This window comes from Cavia porcellus, unplaced genomic scaffold (assembly GCF_034190915.1).
Source record: "Cavia porcellus strain 051 isolate PalLab524CR breed Dunkin Hartley unplaced genomic scaffold, mCavPor4.1 scaffold_4, whole genome shotgun sequence".
NCBI classification, from domain to species: Eukaryota; Metazoa; Chordata; class Mammalia; order Rodentia; family Caviidae; genus Cavia; species Cavia porcellus.
Window position 1 is genome coordinate 78,360,985 of NW_026947487.1, and position 24,298 is coordinate 78,385,282.

General features: G+C 35.3%; 1 protein-coding gene across 2 annotated transcripts in view; it reads right to left on the reverse strand.

Moving 5' to 3' along the window:
- Unc5c (unc-5 netrin receptor C) overlaps positions 1-24,298 on the reverse strand; it is a 355,058-nt gene that overhangs the window by 134,696 nt on the left and 196,064 nt on the right. For both annotated transcript variants that reach the window (XM_063247291.1, XM_063247292.1), the window contains exon 2: positions 13,662-13,883. In XM_063247291.1, the coding sequence (XP_063103361.1) occupies positions 13,662-13,883 (222 nt within the window). The remainder of the gene's footprint in view (positions 1-13,661; positions 13,884-24,298) is intronic.

Below are 24,298 nucleotides of genomic sequence, written 5' to 3' on the forward strand. Positions count from 1 at the left end.
TAGATCAAGTATGTTCCCCTAACTGTTCAAAACCTTCCACTGCAAAGAAAAGGCAGATGAGGATGGGAAGCCAGCCTCTCCATCAGAAGTACTTTTGGTCCCAGTTTTACAGACTTAGGATGCCTGCCCAGCTCGGCTGCACACAAACCTGCAGGTCCCAGTCTCTCTAGCCCAGCCCCTCAGGTGGACCTCTGGGCCTGACCATGGCACACTTACTTTGAAGCAAGAGTTTCTGATGACCAAACTGAGAGGACAACAGAAGTGAGAATATAGATCAAGTACAGATAAAAATGTGTTCACCTTGAAGAATACAAACAAGACTTTTAGGTAACTACATAGGGAGACATATCTATGGAAGGAGAAGAATGTAATTGCTTCTTTCATGTTGATTTTCATATTCTCCATTAAATTCTGCACTGAATTCATTCTACAATCCAGTATTTGTGCAAGTCCTACACCTAAAACACAATAGCTTACAAAATATGGATTTATGTCCCTTGCATATATCTTATAAATGTCCATTCATCCCCTCTCAAAGTTTCTTGCTATTCAGCAGGTTTTCAGTTGTTTTGAAAATCTATCACGCAGGTGATCCCTAGCAATACTTGGATGTACCATGCCTATTAAAAGTGAAGAGGGATTTAGGGTCCTAAGAAGAGAAATAATGATGGTGAATCGCTATTACCCCATATGTTCCCCGTAGAAAGCTCACTGCTTTTAAAAAACAATATGTATGCCAAAAGGAAAAAAAAAAAAAAGCACAAATAAAATTTGGAAGTAAAAGAGGCTACATAAAATCTTGCCAAAGGTTCATGTTTTACATAAAGCTGCAGTTGGGACTTCACAAAGGAAATCTCTGCATCTTTTATTTCTGGTTCAGAGGATTTACATGCTCTTTCTAATGATCTGGGCCTTCAGCACTGGGTAATGTCTCCCAGTCCCCAGCTTAGCACTCATGCAAAATTGAAGCACTTTGGAGGCAGTTTAGTAGCTGCAGATGAATCTCAATGTGCAGGAAAAGGCATAATGGCTGTTTAGCACTTGCTAGGAGAAGCTGAGGAAATCAGGGGGAAAAATCTATTGAACCTAAGCCATCTGGGAAGCCAAGTGAGAGCACTGCATTAACAATGTGTTTACATTCCCATTGTGTCACTAGGCTAAGCAAAAAAAAAATGTGTGTGTGTGTGTGTGTGTATGGGGGGGATGTATATGAGACACAAGGCCATCAGAGTTTTCAGGTCCCTGTGCCATGACAGGGCTGTTACACTGCTGAGATTGGCAAGAACGGCTGGCATAAAGGAAGTGAGCTCTACACAGAGCAATGAGAGTGCACAGTTCTTTTCCTGTCTCTGGCTCAGAGTGCAACACGGCAGATTGGGGGCGGCTTTAAGAACACCAGGGAAGGCTTTTGCTGCCTGCTACATTTATAGTTAACGTAGAACTTCTTACCAGAGGACTAAAGCAAGCCAGGGAAATGCCTGTAGTTTTAACCATTGCTATTCATTATCTATGTCATTTTTTCCTTACCGCACTTTCTACCAAGTGACTTTGTGAATGAGTACAGTACTGGTGATCCAAAGCAAAGGCTGTGCCCCTCCACCAACAAAAGATGTGCCTATGTCTGAACACTTAGGGCTGGTGTTACCCTGTTTGGCAAAAAGGACTTTGCAGAAGTAAAGTTTGGGAAGCTGAAGGAGACTGAGAGGTGGAGGGAGAAGAGAGGCAAAGCTGGAACAGAGTTGGTACACGCAGTATGTACATGTAAAACCTCTCTACCATTAATAAAATCATTATATACTGCTAGCATGCACCAATACAGAAAGAAAGGAAAGTGGTGTGAAAGGATGGTGGAGGTTTTGGTGATATGGCAAGCCCAGGAATGCAGAGGCAGCTACCTGAAAGCTGAAAAACAAGAGGGATCCATCCAGTCTTGGTAGCAGGGGGTGTGACTCTGCTAGATTTCTGAAACTTTAAGAAAATGAATTCCTGTGGTCTAAAGCCACCAAATCTGTGCTAGTTTAGTGCAATGGGCCTAAAAGATGGATATGGTAACCAAGGGCATTTACTATCTGTCTGCACCTTGAAAGTATGGTCTCAAGTTTCAGGCAGAGCACATAAATGTGAGGAAAAGCACCTGCCGCATGATTTTTCTTGTTTCACAGACAGCGTCTCAATCACCAGTGTCATCTCCCACAGAGGGCATCACTGTCTAAGACCATCCCAGCCATGGCTATGAAGAGAGGAATGTCGTTCATTCACTGTCTTTCCTATAATTGGCTTGGACAGCACAGTCCCTAGGGTTTTTTTCAGCTAAACTTTAATTCACTCAAGCTGAGTTCTCCTTACCTTCCTCAGGAGGCTGTGCTCCCTCAGTCCTCGAAGTTTAATAGGCAGAGACAAGGGACAGGATATTGCAGAAAGGAAGGGCTCCTTACGTTGTAATTCTCTACCACAGAACTACCAATTTCTTTATTCTCCAAAAGGGAGAAAAATGCAAGCAAATGTTAAAGCAAGTGCTTTATCACTTCTCCCTTTAGATTGGGGTCTCCCTCAGCACAGTTATCAGACCTTGGTTGTCTCTACCTGCAGCACCAAGGCAAGCACCTGGAACATAGTTCTGTAACAGAAAACCTACATATTGCCTCTGTGCCATACTTTTACAGCATCATGCCTGGTTGTATATTAGCACTACTAGAAAATTTAAAGCAAACAAAAAATCAACAAAGGAACAGTCTATGCTCTGTGCCTCATTAAATCATTATCTTGAGGGTTGGACCAGGACATAGGCGTTTACAAACAGCATCCCTGGTGATTGTCAAGGGCAGCTAGGGTTGACAGCTCCTGCCCAGACAGTCATTGTAGCTCTTGCCTTTGTGTTCTGGGAAATTTCTTTCAGAATGCAGTTTTATAATCACGTTAAACCTTTGATGAAATTAGGAATGAGGCCAACACTTCTCTAATCTGAATTGGTTTTCATTGGTAGATATTATGCTTCCTATATGCTGTGCTTGCTTTTTTGCCAAATACTCTGATAATTGGCTAAATGAACCTCTCATGTGGTCCATGCTGGTTCTGTATCTCCAAATGCATTTTCAGAGGCTCTGGCAAGAGCAGATTTCTCAACAGGCATCTGAGATGCCTAAGCAAAGGGATGACTTAGGACTGATGCTATATTGGAGAAAAGAATGGGACAGAAGAGGCTAAACATCTCTGCTCAGCTTTCACTATTCACTGGATATGGAACTTTAAAACTAAAACAATGTTCTATTATATCTTTAAAGATGTCAAAAAGTCTTAGGTAAGTAGACAGAAAACAGCACTCAGATTTTGAGCAAATTATTGAGAAAATGGTAGGTACTATGATTTAGTGAGACTGAAACTCAAATGGAATGGGTAACAATTTGTGATATCACAGAATATAAAAGAACAACTGCCTGGGTTATTATCTTAATAATCATCATTCATATTTGTTTATATGTAGCACAAAAGGTTCAGGTATCAAAAACTATATAAACTAGAGGAGAAAAAGCTAAGCTCTTTAAGAAGCCAACCCTGAAATCATTTCTTAAGACTTCCTTAAATGTGATGCTAAATGTTTCACACTGGAGTTCAAACTTCTGTTAAATATGTTCTTTCTTATGATGATAAAGTACCAGAGATACCTCATAAACTCTATTATTTTATCCAAAGGTTAGATTAAACAAATACATTCCAGCTTTAACAACTGTGCTGCTGCCCCTTTGAAGTGGGCATTTCAGAACTCTCAGCTGCAGCATATGCCTGGTTGCTGGGCACATGGCAAAATTGCCATAGCAACACAATCACTCTTGTTACTCTGAAATGCCCTGTTTGGGTAGCAAGTCATCTTGATGAAGAATGTCCGTGGACACCTGCTTCTTACTGCAGTCTTTGTGTTTGCCTCTGGGTGGGTAGGACTTGATTTTCTCTTATTCTGAATTTGAAGAAACACAGCTAACGCACAAATATGTATGTACTTACATATCTATTTATATGCATTTTTGATTGAATTGTTATTAATCAATGCTTTCATCTTAGCTGTAAGAAAAAGAGGAGTAATCTGTTACAAATAACCTTTCCCTAAACATGAACTGGGAGGGGAGGGTTCTTTTGTGCTCATCACATCTAGACTGTCACTGTACATAATTTTAGAAAGTTTCTGTTTTCCCTTAATAAACTGTAACAGCTAAAATTGCACTGAAAGGTTTAAGATTTTCTTGCCTTTATTTTACAATCAGTTTTAGGTCACATCTGTTCAATACATGCTATTAAAATTTTCCATACAATATATAATCCAAACATTAAATATGTTTTCCATGAGAGATAATCAAACAAAAACTGCATACTCTACAAGTGTGATGGAGTAAGGGTTTTTTGGCACATGTGTAAGGTCTTTAACATAGCTATTAGCAAACAAACTACCAAAGGTCAATAAACAAAAAATAAAGACTTAATAATGCAACAATTTAGAAGCAAAAAAAAAAAAAAATCCAAATTTATAACGTAAAATATTTCAAGAATTCAGTAGTTTGTAAGTTAGGACAAGAACAGAAATTTACAAACCAAATTTATAAATGGCAAGTTAGCCCAAATCCATCAGCAGGCTGAATTCTCCCTTCATGATAGGAAATAAAAGCAGCAACTAAAATGCAAGCTCGAGTACTGACCTAACTACGTTTTATTATAACTGTGGCTGAGATTATGCGGGCCATGTTAACCCAGGTGTTTAAAGACATAAAGTCAATGTGAAATAAGGATGACTCAATTGTGAACACTAACGAAGAATAAGCAAAAACATATAATTCAGGAGAACTGATAGTCTGTTACGACTCTATGGCAACTACTCTCTTGTGAAGTATCAAATTGGCTTCGTGTATTACATGGATCCTTATCAATTTTCTATTTTTATTAACTCAGCTCTGAGGCCAGCATGATACTGAAAAGAAAAATTGTTAGTTCCTACTATTGAAACAAATTCCGCTGAGAAAGAAATCAAATAAATAATTGACTTACATTCCAGAATCATTTATCTTCACTGGCAGATAATTGTATTAAAATAAAAGCCTCCACATTTGCAAAGAGCATACCCTCTGACTTAAATAAGAAATTATGGAATGAAGTCAAAGTTTCAAAATTGTATGCATCATTTACTAAAATTTTAACTAAACTCACATAATTTTAGAAAATGTTCACTCTACTAACGACAGCTGAGCTCGATGACTGTTATATGGAAAATAACAAATGGTAGCATGTGTATACTAAATGTGTAAAATGGCTCTCCTTACACAAGATTAACCTATCTTTAGGAAACCCTCAATCACCTATTCACACTATAGTCCAAATAAACACCTATCGATACACCTCACTAAATATTAATTACTAAAATTTAGCTATGACAAAGTAAACTTTTACCAATCATTTCCTGAGCTTAAAGCCTTGTATTACATATTTCAGAACAAAATTTAAATCATATCATGTTATTCTAATCTAGATGAAAAGGTTTAATATGTATATCTATATATAGATAATATATAAATAACTCATAAATTGATCATGTAAATTTATAAGAAATAATTTTGCATCTCAAACAGATGGAGATTGATACTCTCATGTTGATTAACCTAATACAGATATATAACTAACACAAATGGGTATAATCAAAGTGGAAATACAAATAGAAGGAACAAGGATATGCTTACTTATTACTTCAGGTTTCATAGAAAAATTCACATACAATATTTGAGCTATTTATTTAGAAATGTTTATCTTAGTCCACTGAAGAGAAAATTTTGTGTTATCATCTGTTTATTCTTTGCAAGCATCTTTTTGGTCTATGTCATACTTTGAGTAACTATTTTGAAGATAATGATACACTGTGTATTAACTACTGTTATTTTCTTAATATTTTGTTATGAATTTTTGTTTCCTTTTTTTTCATAAAGAAAGAATGAATAGGATTTGGACAGAAGCAGGATGAGGAAAGTCAGTACAACGGTAATTCATCCAGTACAAATATATGGAGTACTCGTGAAGTGACTGATAAAGGTAAGTGTACACTCAGAATCACCTGGTGTGGTGGTGCATGTCTGTAAAATCCAGCACTCTGAGAAGCTGAGGCAGGAAGATCAAAGTTCAAGACCAAATTGAGCAACTTAGAGACTTAGTAAGACCTTGCTTCAAAATTTAAAAAAAATAATAATAAAAAGGCTTGGGATACATCTCAGTGAGAAGGTTCTAGGTTTAATTCCCTGTCCTGGAAAGAAAGGAGGTAAGGAAAGAGAAGGGAATGGGAGAGGAGGTGAGAGGAGAGGAAGGGAGAGGGAAAAGCTTCAGATTCCAAGTAACTTACTTTCTAGCTTCTCAGGCTCAGACTGAAGAGGAAAGATAAACTGGAAATGGAGCATGGTCACCATCTCTTTCAAGTGTTAAAGATTAATGAGAGGCTAGATTGTGGCCAGACTGATTTTTGTAAGGTTCCACATGACATAAGTAGGCCCACTAAGTCAAGATAACAGAAAACTGGTCACACTCATTTTAATAACAAGCATGCCAGCAGTTCTTTACGTTTAACTAAACTGTCATGTTTCTCATATATTAAAATGTCTAGGATTCTAAGACACAAAATTATAATGAAAAGTGTTTGCATCTTTCAATAAAATTTATACAAATCCTCCCTAATTTCCCTTGAAAATGCATGATTTTCTTTTCTAAGTCATTTCCTGGTACAACAGTAAGGTCTCATCATATTTTAACAAAGTTTTTGTGAAAAAAAGTTCAGTTGCCTAACAGTGACGTAGATTTGCCTACAGTGGAGCGTTCTTAAAACTTGCATCTATGTTGAAATGACACGGGTGCTGACATTAGGAGGTTAATAAGACCTTTGGAAGTGATAGGTCATGGACTGGCCCTCACCCACAGACTTACTGTCCTTACAAATGCCTCCGCCACATGAGGACATGTCAGCAAGGCACTGTTTTTGTGAAGCAGCCCCTGGCAGGCCTTTGACTTCTCAAGGTGAAATCTGTGAGCAATTCACTTCTCTGGATAGAAGCTACCCAATCTATGGTAAGATAACTGTATTCCTTGCTCCAAAAGGGGAATATCATTATTGTAGTGGTTTATTTGTTTGTTTGGAGGTACTGGGGATCAAACTCCTAACCTTGCACTTGCCAGGCAGGTGCTTACACCACTGAGCTAAATCCCCAGCCCTATTGTAGTGTTTTAGTAAGTCCACAAGGTTTTGTTGGTTTGCTTGTTTTCAAAATAACATCTATTAAAAGCTCAGAAGACCTTAGTACTTCTTTCTGGGAACACAGCTGAGGAAAAGCCAATGTGTCCATCACATGGGGCATGTGGTAGAGAAGAGATGGAAGGCGAGCAAGCTGGATGAGAAACTACTCTTCTCAAGACTTTGAAAAGTCTCTGGAGAAGCATGCCATTTATTTTGTGGACAAACAGAGGCCATTATAGCTTGTTAAGAAGTAGAATGACCAGTACTAGGTCTATAACCATCTGGAGAGTGGACTGGTGAGGACAAGATTAATGTTAAGTAGACATATGGTGCCACTCAAATACATTAGGAGATACATAATAAGCATCTTTACCCAGGGAGTAGAAGCAAAAATTAAAACAGAGGACAGTTTGAGGAAAAATTGGCAGTCCCTGCTGACATTCTGATTTCTAGAATGAAGGGCAAAGCTGAAATTTCAATTTTTGGAATCATAATGGAAAGAAGTAGTATCAAAGTCTGATAGGTAAGAAGAGAAAAAGTTTCAATGTGAGCACGATTCACGTGGGAAGGTTACACAGCCTGGGTAACTAAAAACAACTCACTTAAATCTGTCCCCAGTAATAATTTCTCTTCATCATCAGTTTTGCTTTATTTTTTTCCTACCCAGATCCACATTTTACCAAATGGCCAAATATGAAAAAACTTCAAGAATGAAAGTAACCTGATCCTATGCACGAGGCTAACCCACTGCATTACAGATGTACCAAGGCTCATGTAGAAAACTGCAACTGGCAAGAAAGGCAAATGAAACAGTGGAAGAAACAGTCAGCTGGATTTAGAACCAGACTTTCTCCTCCTGGATGAGAAAGATAGTCATTTTTTTCATGTGCCTAACTCGTGTGTTCAGCAGCCATGGCCGAATTCAGGGAGTCGTTGTGCACAGGTCCCAAACCAAGGGGTGGCAGCATCTCATATGTGATTTGGGGCACACTGGTTCTCTTTTCTTGCTGACCCTGTTTCTTCCTTTATGAAAGGAGAAATCCAAGACTCTCATAAGCTTTAATGATGATGCTGTGATGCCTATAGGACAAAATACATGGAAGGTGTTCAGCACAAAGCTTGGAACACTTTGCATTGTTGCGGTCTTGTTGACATTTTCTTCTAATTCAAGAATAATTAAAGGTGAAAGGAGAAAATCTCAGGGATTATTAACATCTCAAAATAACCTTGGCTTTCTAAACTCCCCTTGCTTCTTCATAGAGGAAAAAATATTTGCTTTGAGATGACGGATCTTAGGTGCCATGGAAACGAGAGTTGAACAGACTTCAAGTAAATAGGGAGAAAGCTGCAGAGTCAGAATTTTTTCTGGAAAATGTAACTGTAAGATTTTGAGCAGATCTAGATTGCTAAGGAATTTTTAAGGAAACATGGGTGTATCTTACTATATTAGCAAATCAAGAGCTTTCAAGTATTGAAAATTTCTAAACCATCCAATATATGCCACCTCCCCCTTTCTTTCTCTTATATTACACACATAAGAAATGCAAATGCAACTTAAATGACAGAAAGGTATACAGCAACTGCTACAACTGTTCTTTAATCAGTGTATTTCATTATGATCAATAGTATAACAGTGTTTGATGAATACAAATAATCATTTATTTCATACCTCTAAGGAAGAGGGCCTGTTTAGTGCTTCATAGTTTAAAAAGATGAATTTTTAAAAGATCTTTTTTTCACTTTTAATGTTTTTCATTATGACTATAGGTGAGATTTTAATGAATATGATTTATTATTCTTAGTTGCAAAAGAATCTGCCTTATTGACACTAAAAAGATCTCAAAGAACCATTGTAAGAAAGAAATCAACTATCTTGCAACAACTTTTGTCTGTCCTGACATCTGAGAACCAGTTTTGATTTTTTAACTGCAAAATAATTCTGCTGACTTGTAATATACTTCAAGACTTAATGTGTTTTAATATTTCTTGCTATAAATACTACCAAGGCCCCAACATTACTAGGGCCACCCTGTGTTAAGTGGATAGCTGAAGCAAAAGCTGCAGATGAATCCATGTATGGAAAACAAAAATCAAAACAAATGACCCTATTTCAGTTTCATTCACAATGACTCTGATCTCACAGGAAAGCAAAGCACTCTAATACAAAAGATCTACAAATTTCTCCAAAAAATCCATCCAGACTGACGATTTATGATAGCACCAAAGAGATACAATAAAGTGGTATGGGTTTTTTTCAGGTTTCATTATTTATTACAAAAACAATACATTTATGAGATCAAAAAAGAAATCCAGCAATAAAAGTGTCTCTATATCAACCAGGGCTCTAAACTGTCAACTTCTTGGTGCATATTTCTCCAGAAAATTTCAATGCATATACAAACATATGTGTATTTTCTTTCCTGGAACAATGGGACTATGCCATACAGCATATTTTTAAACTTTGTTTTTCCTGAAAAATTTTGTCTAAGAGATATTTCCAAAGCTTCACACATGGAGCAACATCAGTGACTGGAAAAGCTATAGTGCTCCATCTCAGGATGGATGGTGCTTGGGGAAGACTCCAACAGGGGTGGCAGACAACTAGCCACCAAGTCCTTGTGTGCATTTGAACTTTTTTTTTTTTTTTTTGTCTTTTTCCTTTTTATTGGTACCGGGGATCGAACTCACAACTACCTGCTTGCACGGCAGGTGCTTATGTCGCTGAGCTAAATCCTCGGCCACATGAACTTTTATTTTTAGATAAGTTATAGTATGAAAATTATTTAGTGAGGAAAAAAATATATACATACATATATGGAGTGAGAGAGCATGCCAAAAATGTATACACCAGGAGAAGAAAAAGTTCTCTAAATATTGTAAAATTAAATTTATTAAGAAATTGTAAGATTAATACAAGTTCCCTTCAGCCTCTACAAGAGGTGCTCACACTGGTGGTCATCAGCTTCCAGACATTTGTTAGTACAGTGAACTGCTGAAGCACATACACACTATATATCTATGTCTGTATCCATCTGTCTATATCTTTCAAATTGGCCTTCAGAAAGTGTGTATCAATTTATACCTCCACCAACAAAATATGCCTTTTTCTATATCTCTGTGTTCAAACACTGTTCAATTTTCTATTGGGCTGCTCTTCATTTTCCTAAATACAGGTTAAAGGTATTTATATATTAAGTTGTAGAGCTACAGAAGCTAAAGGAATTTGATCTCAGCAGAGGACAAAACACGTGTATTAATGGCTTAATAGAGATTAGAAAAAAAGACTTGAGTGCCTTAAGGCTTTCAGAAAGTGATATTTCCTTAGACAAATACCTGTGCACAGATGTTGAAACCAGTTATTTTTAAGTCTGTTCCTTAGCTCTGTTTGTAACATTCTTCCTTCAGATATTCAAATTTAATAATGTTTCTCTGTAAGTCAGCTAGATTTTGTGTCTTATTTAAAAGGGTTAGCTTGTCATTGAAACCAACTCATAGGTCAACAAATTACCCAAATTTTCTCCTGGTGATGATGACTTTAAATCCTAACTCCTGCGACTTATTTAACGAAAGAGATAGATTTAAAGCTCCATTCCTTCACTCTGTCTTAGTCTTTCTGTCTACCTTGTCTCAGCTCAGAAAATGCATTAGCTTTTTCCTATATTGTGGAAAACTTTATTGTTATCACTTTCTGAAAGCCTTAAGGCACTCAAGTCTTTTCATCTAATCTCTATTAAGCCATTAATACACGTGTTTTGTCCTCTGCTGAGATCAAATTCCTTTAGCTTCTGTAGCTCTACAACACATTTATGAAGAGCGAGGTTTCTTTATTACTGTTTCAGGATTCGTTCATTACTATTTTCTCACAAAAGTTGATGACCTTAACAACTCATTTATAAATAGCAGACATTTTAAAACTGTTCACCCTTTATATTCAAGACCAATACACATTTTTCTATATACTCAAGCAGTGGTTTTAGTTTTTACATTGGCTTGTTTAAAAGTACAATTTAAAAGTTTTCTTTGTAAAGTTGGGAATGACCTACCTCAGTGGGAGAGTGCTTGCCTAGTGTGTGTAAGATCCTGTGCACACATGCACACACACAGATCCTGACTTTTTTTTTCTGTTTAAAATTCTGCATCTATATATTTTCTTTAAATTGATATTAAAGTGACATCATGTATTGTATTTTAATTTGAATTGGCTATCTTACACTGATTTTCTTCAGTGACTTGTCTATATTCTTCATAATTTTGTATGTTTTCCCTTTGAGACTGCAATTATTTTGCAGAAATATACAAGTATACAATATATCATTCATAATGACATCCCACTCGCATCATAATATTTAACTTGTAAATTATTTGTGTTTTCTAAGAACATGAGTTAATAGGTTAAAACAATACCAAATAATGTTAGCATCCGTGGACATTTTTGGCCTTCTCCTGTGTGGATAAAGCATTTACATGTACATAGCATATAAATATTAGGGTGTTCATATTTGCTAGTTTAATTGTAAAATTTCAGGTGAGAATGAAAAAGGATGATAACTATATTGTGCTTGACTCCATCGCTGCACCTGCAGAGAACCAAGCATCCCTGGGTCTCCCAAATCTAACCTTACTTCCTTCCATATTTTAGTTTGCAGTAACTCTTAAAAGGTATTTTCAATGATTAGTGTGTGAAATATTGATTACTTTTGTGTAGAAGTATAGAAAAAAATGTTTTACGGAAAGAAAATCTGTGGAGTGTGTGTGTGTGTGTGTGTGTGTGTGTGTGTGTGTGTGTGTGTGTTAGCAACACAGCCTTAGGCTGGCAGAAGTGCTGAACATCACAGTTGTGTTTTTAATTGGTAATTTCTCAATACTGGCATTCTCATTACTTGGTAAAGGGAAATCTGACAACGTCGTGACTCTCATTTTAGCTTTCAGGATATCTTTCTTTCTCTTCGGACCATTAAACACGTATGCTTTTGAAATTTTTACAAATAAATGAGTGGAAATAAACAAAACTCAACTCACTTGAGATTTCGAAGACATCTGGTGGAGTTATTCTCAGAGTAATTAGACCAAGAGGTAGATCAATTCCCTGAAGAAAGCTACCTTACCATTGGACACTTACCCTGATATTTCTGCAGTCAGCAGCTTACATGAAATGAACATATTGATTCCTAAATTGACAAGCAATTATGCAGGATTGCCACCTGATATTTCAGGACTATCTATGTTATATAAATATATGTTCCATGTAAGTTGCCTTTTCTAAGTTCTCTCATGGTCTATTCTACTTATTTTCCATCTCCTCAATACAGTATATATGTTGCTAGAGAGAATGAAGGTAAATTGCCTTTACAGAGCTGAACTGTGCTCAGCTTTGGTTAATCCAACACTTGGAGAAGGGCAAGTAAAAGCGGATCAAGATGGGATATCTATGTGAACCACTGATGAATATATTCATTATGCATCACAAACATATACTAATAAAAACACTAAAAAAGAAACTAGCTTGGAAATTTTCATGACTAAAGTAGTAATACTTAAAATACATGTCTTATAAAGTCCTTGACCTGGAAGATATCTGAATATTCCCCTCCCTGATGGAAGAAAAACTTAAAAAATCATACACTATAGCTTTCCAATTAAAGAGAACTACTACTGTCTTACAATAAACTGTTACCCAGAAAGTATCCTGTACCATCAGTATACTCCCCAAAGGTTATTAAAAAAATCTACATCACTTTATTTACCTTAATATTTTATTATTATTTACAGAAATAATGAAATCAGAAGTTCTCATTATGATGGTATCAGTGACCGAGACGGAACCACATAGAGACCTGCCTGAGCCCGTTTCCTGCTCTCGGATCTCATACACTCCTCCAGCACTCAAATCAACGCCAGATGAGAGGTAGAAAGCTAGGATTCATTTGTGTATGTAGGCTAAGAATACAGGATATTTTCAATCTACAAAATTTACAAATTCTTTAAGAAATATATGTGCAATGTAAATAGGTTAACACTTGGCAGTAAAGTCAATAAGCAAAATTTATTCTTAGTTGAACATGCTCCCAAGATCTCAGGATATTTACAACTGACAACCATCCAAGATAAATTCAAGGATGTCTTTCACCTGGACACTTAACATGTTGAGATTAGTCTATCCCTTCACATTTTTTATCTTGTTAAGCACAAATGATGTTTTCATTTCAGGTAGTCCAGCAGAAATCAAGTCAAGATTTATGTATTATGTTTCACTTTGCAATGCATGGATTGAGACCACCAAATCCTAACTAAAATCTTTTTGCCCAAGGGTAATAATGCTATTTCAGTGTCATTAACTGAAACAGCAGTATGACAACAGGCAGAAGGAAACAGTGACGCTTCAACTTCAATCTGACTACCACAGAAGACTCACCAGAGGTTTCATCCACTCTCTCATCCACGATGTGATCCTTCTGATGCACCCACTCACTGTTGCACTTGAAGTATATCTGGGTGGCTGGGCTGGCTTTACAATACAGGTTCACAGGCTTATTTTTCACAATGTAAGCTTCTTCAGGCTCAATAAGGAAATGTGGCAGAGGTTCAGGTGGGTCCGATGGAAACGTTTCCGGAAGTTCATGAAAAAAGTCATCATCTGGTAAACAAGAAGAAAGTGAAAAAATAGTCAGAACATAATAACTTGCAATTGATTTTAAAATAATCCTTTAATTAAGTGACTTGAATGTCTGTCTTGTGTTAGGTGTACTTCTTAGTTGATCAACTAAGGGTCTAGATCATTACTATTCTCATTTCTGCACATGTGAAACTCAACAGCAGGGAGAATAAGTTGTTCAAAAATCACAGGTAGCCAATAGTAAAACAGGAATAAAAACTCAGGTCTGTCTTACACAAAAACTGTGACCTCTGTAATAATTAATGCACTTCTTAAAATATATTCATTCTTAAAAGCTGAAAAAAGAAATAGCATTAGATAAATTTGTTTGAAAAGTATGAGGTTCATTGGTAAACCTTAAAAGTACTAGAAAAGCAAATTAAAGATCTCATCAAAAGTTGGCACAGTGTGAAACATTCATTCAGCAAAAAGATATATTTATTAAGTCCAGAATCATTCTAAGCACTGGAAATACAAATACAACAACATTGAGTCAATCAATTCTAGAGTCATAGTAGGACTAAGCTTCCAGGCTATTTGGTTTAGTTTTGAAACTACATTAAAATGCCACACAACGTCATATAACTAACAAACCTATTCTCATTAGACTGTTACTGAAGATTATCACAAAGAACCACATAATCATTTCCCAGCACACAAAATTAATATGTATACTGCTTTGATTATGACATTCCAAGTCAACTGAATAACCCTAACCTAAAAATTATTTGAGATATGCATACTTGTATATTTTAAACTTGGATGTTGTATGATTCCAAATTAAAAAAATTGTACACATCCCTTTTTGTAAAACTAATACCAGTTTTACAGAAGTCAAGAGAAGATCCTTTCAAATACATTATTAAAAAAGTAAACATGATAATTATTTTCCTATAAGGGATAGAGAAAATACAACCATTATTAATTTCATATATATGCTAATATTCAGGGTTAAAAATCGCAGGTTGAATTTAAAACTTACAAGTTCCTTAAAAGCACATAAACATATTCAGTTGTAAAGGTACAGAATCGGTACTTAATGCTGCTGAAACTTATTTCATTACTCATTCAGTAGTTGGCCCACTTTGGAAGACATTGGTGAAGTGGACATCTGTCCACTAAGAAACCTGGCCAGGACCTTTCCCATCTAGGTCACAGAATGACTATCTAATAGTAATGGCATTCAGCATCTGCTAATCTGTTTCATAGTAAAAAGTGGTTTCACTTGCATCCATGGGCCTAAGTAGTTTTCATGAAACGTTGGCATGAAAGTAGTGTCTCCTGCAACTGGTTTCCTCCCCCGCCCTCACTTTACCTCCTTAATTCGCTTTCTTCTGGAAGGATATTATTTTTAGCTTTTTCCACTGCTGAACAACAAGGACACAAACTGACAGCTTCCTAAAGCATAACCTTGTTGCTACCAATTTCAGTTCTTTTGGTCAACATGCAAGAACACTCTGGACTGCTTAAGTAAACACAGCTCAGGAAGGTAAAAGGCAGAGGAACTGAACTACTGACAGATTCATCACAACATAACTAATGCTTGAAGGCCTTCTCCAATCTTTTTTTCTTCTAAAGCACTTAGTATTCTATGCGATGATAGGTAATGCTGATGATCAATAAAGCTCCGTAAAACATAAGGCCCATCTTCCACAGAAGATCATCTACTGCATTTAATTATTACCACTCATGAAGCCAAATGAAATGGCAAACTAGACTTCTATTGTGGTGTATGATTCTATGCACAAAAATGTGAATGTGCTTAATAACTATATATTTATTTCAACATGCAAAGTATGAAAAGCTTTATTTTCAGCCATGAAGTGAAATTTGTTTCTGTTCCTTTAAAAAGTATGACAAAAAGGCACCACGTGTTTTATTTAGTAATACAGCCCAAGTATGTATAATTTCACATCCTATGGAAAGAGTTCATAAAGTTACTAAACATTGACTACCTTGACTTGCATATCAGACTTGTAGTCTGATTATTTTATTGTAAACTATATGAGAGATGAGCAAGTTATGCATATACTTTCAAATCAAAAGGGACTCTATTAAGTACTGGGGTAAAACTAGTGATCTAATAATATATTTTAAAATGTATGAGCAAGCTAACTTTGTATTTAAGTTTTAACCAAAAATGATCACTACATACAAAGATAAACCTGTGATTTTAGGCTTCACATGTTATTGATTTTTCAAGATACCTATTAATAACTCAAATGAAACTATAATGCTTTAAAGTATGCATACATTTGTCACAAAGAAATTCACTATTTCATTTAGTTGCGATGAACTAATAAAAAAGGAATTGTGTTTTCTTTGTGTGCTAGGTCTAGTGTTTGTATACCTGCCATTCTAGTTTCTGAGGAACTCTTCCTCTAATATTTCTCTAGAGAGCTAATTTAACCAAGAATAGCACAGTAGTTCATTAGCATTTCTTAGTAATAGTCAGACAGTAAATTCCAGGTTATGGCCTAGAAGATGTCATATTAATATGGCATATCAATTCTAGTACAATTGACATGATGTTTGCAAAGAAAATTCAAGACCTGAAATTAGCACATATGTGTAGTGGAATAAACATAATGGAATCCAGATGGACTGGTTATTAGTGGGCTTATGGGATGTTGTGAAATCCTTGTCTTCTCCACTTGCTACACATGATCTGAAAACTCTTCCCACAATGAAGAGAACTCCCCACTGTGGCATGCTAAGACAACACTTTATTCAGTTCCTCTCTATGAAAATGCCACACACTGGCAATAATTTTCACCAAGTGGCATTTTAGAAATTTTACCTGTAAGTTTTCTTTTCTACTGTATCTGTGTATATTTAATGAGGAAAACAATGATCCATTGAAAATGTCATGTACTCCATATGGGTATCTATATGCTCTGGACCATGTATTTGTTTCTAAAATAAAAGGAGGAATTTAACTGCAGGAAACAGTTTCATGCAACTCTTACTAACTTTCTAAAAACCAGAAGTACATAACAAACATTTAACACTAGAGCGAAAACTCTCTGAAGGTAGGCCCTGTGTTGTTTTTCATTTTCCTAAATCTAGTATAGTACAAGGCCTATTTTAAAAAGTTAACAAAAACCTTGCAAAAGCATTAATATTAATCTTAACGATAGCAATTTTTATCATTTGTAGACTATTCATGAGGTATCTTGGAGTTTATAGTGCCTTAAAATCATTTACAAATTGGAAATAACTGTAGTTATATCCACAAACAAGAGTGGTCATAAAACTTATGTGGGCCTGTGCAAAACGAAATTTCAGAGACTCATTAAAAATGTATTAATAATTTTGAAATGGGGACAACATAAATTAAAATGAAGTCCTAGTCCCTTGCGACAACATAGGTCACCTAGCCACAAAGTGAGCCCTGTCTGTCATGTCAGGAAACTAAGCATATCACTTTATAAAAAGTCTGACAAGTGAAATCAGTAGACATCCATTTCAGACCATATATGGTGCTTCCCATATTTTTATTGTGATTGAATGTAATCATGTTGTTTTCAGGCTGAGAAACTCAGCTCCCACCCATTCTCTAAGCAAGCGTATTTGGAGCAGTGTGCAGGAGAAGATGGGTGACTTTATCTGTGCCTGGTCTCTCCCTAGGCTACACTCCAGGGCTCATCCAGGGCCCACCCCTGCCACCCAGACACAACATCTCCAGGGCCGCTAGAGGACCATTTAGTGCATGGAGATAAGAATATTTGAGTGTCTACTTTGATTGGATAGACTACCGTTTTACATGTAAACCACTCTTCTGATATTATTAAAGTCATGCTGCAAAGCTTGAAGCTATAAAAGAACAATTTTGGCTTTTTTCCACAGGGAGATCAGTGAATGTGTCTTCTTATCACTTTATTTCTTAATATAAATATCTGAAGCGGTGATAACAGTGATAATAGGAACTCAATTTGTGAACAACAACTTCAGATGGTGAATTTATTTCTAGCACCGTATTACAATTATCTTAAATTGTTATATTTTATAAAAATGCTTAACTTCCCTGCTGATAGCGACTGCATTTTGCTATTTGGGCTAAATGAACTGAATGACAAAATTGCTAAAAAGGTTTTCTACAAGTAGTTCATTCAAATTAACAAGGTAGAATTTCTAAAATAGTTTTTTTTCTGTACACTGACTTCAGTATTAATTTCAAGTTATAATTGTCTTTTCTGATTTAGATGTAGCATTGTTACTCATTTTTCTTCCAACGTTTGTCTTAATTTTCTGCTTCCCACTATTACTCAACAATGACATTCCAACAGTAGTACCATTTTTAATCTTGATATCAGTAAATCTCAGTATTTCCTTTTCTCTTATCTCCTACAGGCATTTGCTTTTTCATTTTTATACAAGAAAAGAAAGCTTTGCACCATGTATTATTTTTATAGGCTTTCATTGTATGTAATTCTTGACAAGAAAATATTATGTTATGAACATCAATCTAGGAAGCTAGTTTTATTGCTATATATCAAGCCTTAATTTTCATGAATTTAATACATAAGTTTCTACATTTCTGAATCATAAGACTTAAAATATTATTGCTTATATCATAAAAATAGGACCATTATCTCTTTGTCTGAGACTTGAAGCATATTCTTTTGAAATGGAATTTACTTTCAAATGATTCAAGAGCAATTTAAAATGAATGACTACAAGCTAATTTTATCTCCATTTGGCTACCCATCCATCAGAGAGATAATTCATGATATATTACAACAAAAGGCAGCTGGAATTAAGTATTTGAATGAGACTCCAGCTTATTTTTAATATTTTGATTAAAATATTCTTCAAAAGAACAAAAACTATGGTTGATATTTCAAGAAACATATTACAGGATTCATCATTTAAATTCAAGTAGCTGAATACATAATGCCTTCAATGTGTTGCAAATTTAGAAGTATTGAATGAATTCTAACTTCAAAAGAACAAAATCTCTCCTTTTCTTTTACTTTTAAAGCAATGCTTGCTAAACATGCCTCAGTGTTACTAGTAGTGATCTAAAGTTAACATGGCAATTGACATGCAGGTATCTTTGAAACAGAGGTACCACTCTCTGCTCCAGTTTAAGCCTTCATGATCTCTGAATTCTACTGTTGTAGAACCCTCCTATTCTCCTGCATACCTTTTCTATTTCTGCCACTTTAATTTACAGAAATATCTTCAAAATCATTTTATTCTTTTCTTCTAGTAATTTAATAAATGTAACATAAAGCAAGATGCCCCACAAATTAATTAAAAATATTAAGTGATGAGAAATTAAAATGTTAATTTGTATAGAGTCCAGAATTCTAAGGATACCACAGGACAAACAATTTGACAATATAATAATTCAAACTCTGCCCACTCCAAATAGGATATTTCACTTTTTAGAAACCATTTCATAGAATTAATGTAAAACATTTTTGGTGCTGTATGATATGGTCACTGTGACATTATTTAAAATACATAATATCAAAATAAAAGGCTGTTGAGATTATTTGAATGAAACTGCGATCAGATCATCTATTAAAGTAGGCTTAAATAATTTCTGAAACATCTGATCAAGAGGAGGCTGGCCAACAACAACAAAAAAAAGGAGGCAGAATTATACTTGTTGATCTACAAGAGCATCCATTGTTTTCTAAGTAAGTAAGGCAAGTTATGGGTAATTTTGACATAAATTTATGTCATCTTAATTGAGAGAGAATCACGTGACACAGGCAACACAAGGTACATCACAGATGCTGGTCCTCACAGACAGTACTTCTGGGGGAAGCAAAGGCTTTCAGAGGGGTTGCTTTGATTTTCAAATCCTACATTATAGATGATTTCCATTTTTTTCCTGTAATTTTATTGAGATTTTATTTAAATTAAGAGAAAAATTAATTCTCACAGGCAACCTATTATTTCAGCCTAAAATAATCTAATAGGTTCCTTTACTAAATTTAATCTTCCCAAATAAATCTGACTCTTAAAGTTATGATATGTCTCTGTTAAAACCTGTGTTGACAGATCATGTTAGCTGCGACTATAGAGCTTTTATTTAATTCTCTTGGCTTTATCTCACTTTCTTTAATTTTCCATTACCCTGATTTCCTCATCTCTGTGACCTCTAAACTAACGTAGTTCACTATCTTTTCTCTATTTGTTTGAAAATCAGTATTAGTTGGTCACCTTCTACATGTTAGAACTCTCCTGGTTATGGATGAAGCTATACTTTCCCTTTCAAGGCAGTCTTTTGCTTATAAAAAGTAATAATGAAAGACAGTATTAAATTTTCAATAATTTGAATTTATAATAGTAAGTAGCCTATTATTCTGTAAATATAATTTATAGTCCATTAGTATTTAATTTTCACTTTATAGTGCTTAATTTTAGGATGTCAGAAATATGCAGAGCTTTACATAATGAATGATGGAAAAGTACTACCATTTTCTTATTCCCTATTGATGGATAATTATACATGCTGTAACCCTCAGAGACTTGAATAAAAATATCATGGAGAAATCTTTTACAAAAATTAACAATTACTGACAAGTAAGACAACATAAACTTGGGGCTGATCTTTCCTAGATAGGTGGTAACAATGATTCATAGCATAGAAGGTTATAACAAAGATGTTGAACATTCAGTAGTATAACAGAGTCACATGACACAGGTTCACGTTCCTAGAAAACTCTCTGATGGTCACTTGCATGTTTCAAACATGGCCATAGTATAGTGCCCAAGTATTCAATCAACCTGATTCAATCACTGATCTAGATGCTGTTGTGACGGTAGTATGATTGTGGTTAAGTCTACAATTAGTGACTTTACGTACAGGTTATTGTTCTAGATAATCTGAATATGCTCCATTCAATTAGCTGAAAGGCCTTTGAAGCAGAAATCAAGATACTTTGAATAACACTCAGACTAGGTTTCAATTTAATCACTGGTAAATGCAGTCTGACCACACTGACACCATCAGACCCTCCCTGCACCTCTATCCCAGCTCTCAAGTAACCTTGATCACTGGATACCAGGAAAAATCCCTCTCCTGGGAAGGCGTCTCCTGGACACGAGTCCTTACTGTTCTCTCTCTCAGCAGGTTGCTCACTTTGTTCACATTTATTCTCTATTGGTCACAAGTTCAGAGGATAAAGGACAGTAGTTACTCTATTCATTTCTGCATAACTGAAATCTACTCACACTTGGCATAGTCTTTTTTTCTCTTTCAATTTGTATTGTTTTTAAAAGGCTTTCATACAATAAGCCAGTCTTATACAGGAACTAGTCTAACAAAGGAAAGCCTGAAGTTTAGAAATCTTCTTGTGAAAATAAAATGGGAATATTCATAATAAAAAAGGTGAATCTTAAATGTTGAAAATACAGATCCAGTTCCAGCATTGAACATAGCATACCTGTTTTCTATGCAAATGTTAGTGCCATCTATCGTGAGAGGTGAACAGACTAGGACTAAATGTGTTTCCTTGCTAAATTACCAGTGTCAGATCTAAAGCTGAAAAGTGGGAGACGACACCTCTGATCCTGATGCCGCTTCTTCCTCACAGCCCCCTTGACATTAGGCTTCACTGGACTACCTTCTCCTTGGGAACACCCTCCTCTCTTGGGGACCACGCATTGCTTCCCATGCTATTTTTGACCTCTCTGTCTTCTTTGGGACCTGAGTACAGTTAGATACCAAGGTTTCTCCTTCCATCTGACCCCCAGGCATCGCATCCTAACAGTGGCATCAATGATCAGATCATGTCAAACAACCTTCCACTCATCTCCCTTGCTTCTTAACCCAATGCCTTTGCAGTGACCGAGGCTGTAACCAAACACCACTCTATCTAGTGGCTGCTGGCCTCTGTCTCATTTCAGAGCCAACTGTCCTTGCCATCATGTTAGAAATAGGAAGCCTGCGATTTCTATCTGTATCCACCACAAACACCTGCCTTTTACCCTTCATTCTGTTAAGCAGGACATTTCCCTTTCCTTCCTGGTTCCTAGATTTCAGCTCAAGATATCTCCCAGACAAAAATAATTCATGATCACCAATCTCAAGCTGATACTTCCAAGAACACTTCGACATCATCTTTTTGTCTATCATTATATCCTGAGAGCTTGTTTACTAAATTATTTACTTTCCCCTCCTATAAACTCCAAAGTTTTATAGCATCTATCAGATGAACTCACCTTCCCTCTAAAACTAGCTTTCCTTTTCAACTCTGCTTCCATTTCTGACTATAAGATCACTTTCACTGCTGGCATTTTTGTTTGAATTATTGCAAGGCCTTAATATTTACATGACTTGCCCTGGACTTTCCATTTCATCCAAACTATAACACTTAGTACTAACATTACCAAAATAACAGAGAACTGAAACAAGCAATGTTTGAAATTTTCAATATTCCACAATCACGTACCCATATTTATCTCACTTCTGATTTACTTACCACCACCTCATCAAAGCCAAATTTGATGATCCTGTACTACATAAACATGGCACATAAAATTTTTCCCACATTCTTACAGTTACTCTTCACATAGTGCCTTAATCCAAATTGAGTCTTCAATGGCTATCTCAATGCTATTTAAAAAAAAAAAAAAAGCTACCCTTCATCTTCCTAAATTAAATCATTTCTTGCTGGTTAGCTATAAAAATTGGTAATGCGGTTTGAGATTCTCAATCATTTTTAATGCAAGCCAGAACTACCATGGTCATAGGAGCTTCTACAACTTTATCTTAATTAAAGTCAACATATCTAAAATTGATTTCTTGCTTCAAGATCTATGAAGAAAATTACTATCTACATAGATTATATATTATGGTAAGTTAAATTCTTTAAATATAATGTATACCTATCTCTATCAATACTTCATAAACATTTTAACTACTATGGTCATTGTCAACTATATGTAAAATGACAAAACAAAAAACTTAAAGTGTCAACAACACACTGATCAATATACCAATTTTTTAAGCAAAACCGCACGAGTTGTTTCTTGAAAAAGAATTCATGTTTTATAAATAAAGAAAACTGATACCAAGTATCAGATATCAGTATGCTAAGCTAAAATAGTGAAAACAACAAATATCACTGAAGAATAAGAATTAAATTCATAATATTGGAAAAACAAGGAGAAAGAATCTGTTGAAAATGAAAATATTAGGGCTGGGGATTTAAGCGCCTGCCTTGTAAAGCAGGCAGTCGTGAGTTCAATCCCTGGTACCAATAAAAAGGAAAAAGACAAAAAAAAAAAAAAAAAAAAGAAAATGAAAATATTGGTCTGTGTTGTTAAGTGTTCTTAAGACACCAAATATACTTACAATCAATGGAACCAAATGCTTTAAAATATATTTTAAAAGATATAAGATATAATCATTAAAAACTGCAATTTCATGCAAATTAGAAACTCTGTGATGATAGTATGTTTATTCCTTCAACTTAGGGAAATGATTTATTCCTAAAACAAATGGAAAAAACAGTACTGTGTAAATCCATATGAGAGTTCATGAACAAAAAACTTTCAAAATCATAAAACCTTAAAACTCCTAGAGATTGTTCAAAATCCGAACTCTTATCTCTAGCTATTTCCTTGCCCTTATTTCCAGCATAAAAATTCAATAAGTATTCTACACTGTATGATCTACATCAATCCTGAATATGTCTTTTTGCTGATTCCACTGCTATTATCATTTTTTGCCAGAACATTTTCAATACCTCTTACTAGTCTCCTTTACTTCCTATCTAAAGGCAAGATTTTACTGTCATTCCTCTGGTTAACTCCCTTCTGAAAGAATAAATCCATGCCGGTCAGCATGATTCAAATTCTTCCTAGTATGAATTTTGCATATTATTCTATCACAATTTGAGCTTCTAATTTACTTACTAACTTATTTGTATGTTACTAATTGTAACTCAGTAATAAAATCACAATACTAAAGTATTTTAGTAGCTAAAACTCTACATGAGAAATGTAAATGTATATTGTAAATGTATCTGAATATACGTATAGCATATAAAACATACAAATGAGCTGGCACTTACCACATTGTTTATACTTTGGCTACTACCCTATATAGTAGATTCTCTGCCTCCTTGGAACTATCACTTACAAGCAAGTGGTTGCTATCACAAGCCCACTATTGTGCCAACTATTTCCCTACAAAGTTTAGTACAAGCTAACCAGTGTCTTAAGAGAAAATATTGCTACAGATTTATAGATCTGGTAATATTTAAATGATACTTGAATTTCTCCAGATGTTTTATAATAAAAACAAACACTCATCACAATCCTTACTGATAATGTCATTGCTATCGTTAGTTCTGGTTGTTGCATTCTAGATCTATGTAGCCTTTTGTAAAGTCATGGTTTCATATACAACTCTTCAAGGGAAGGATTAA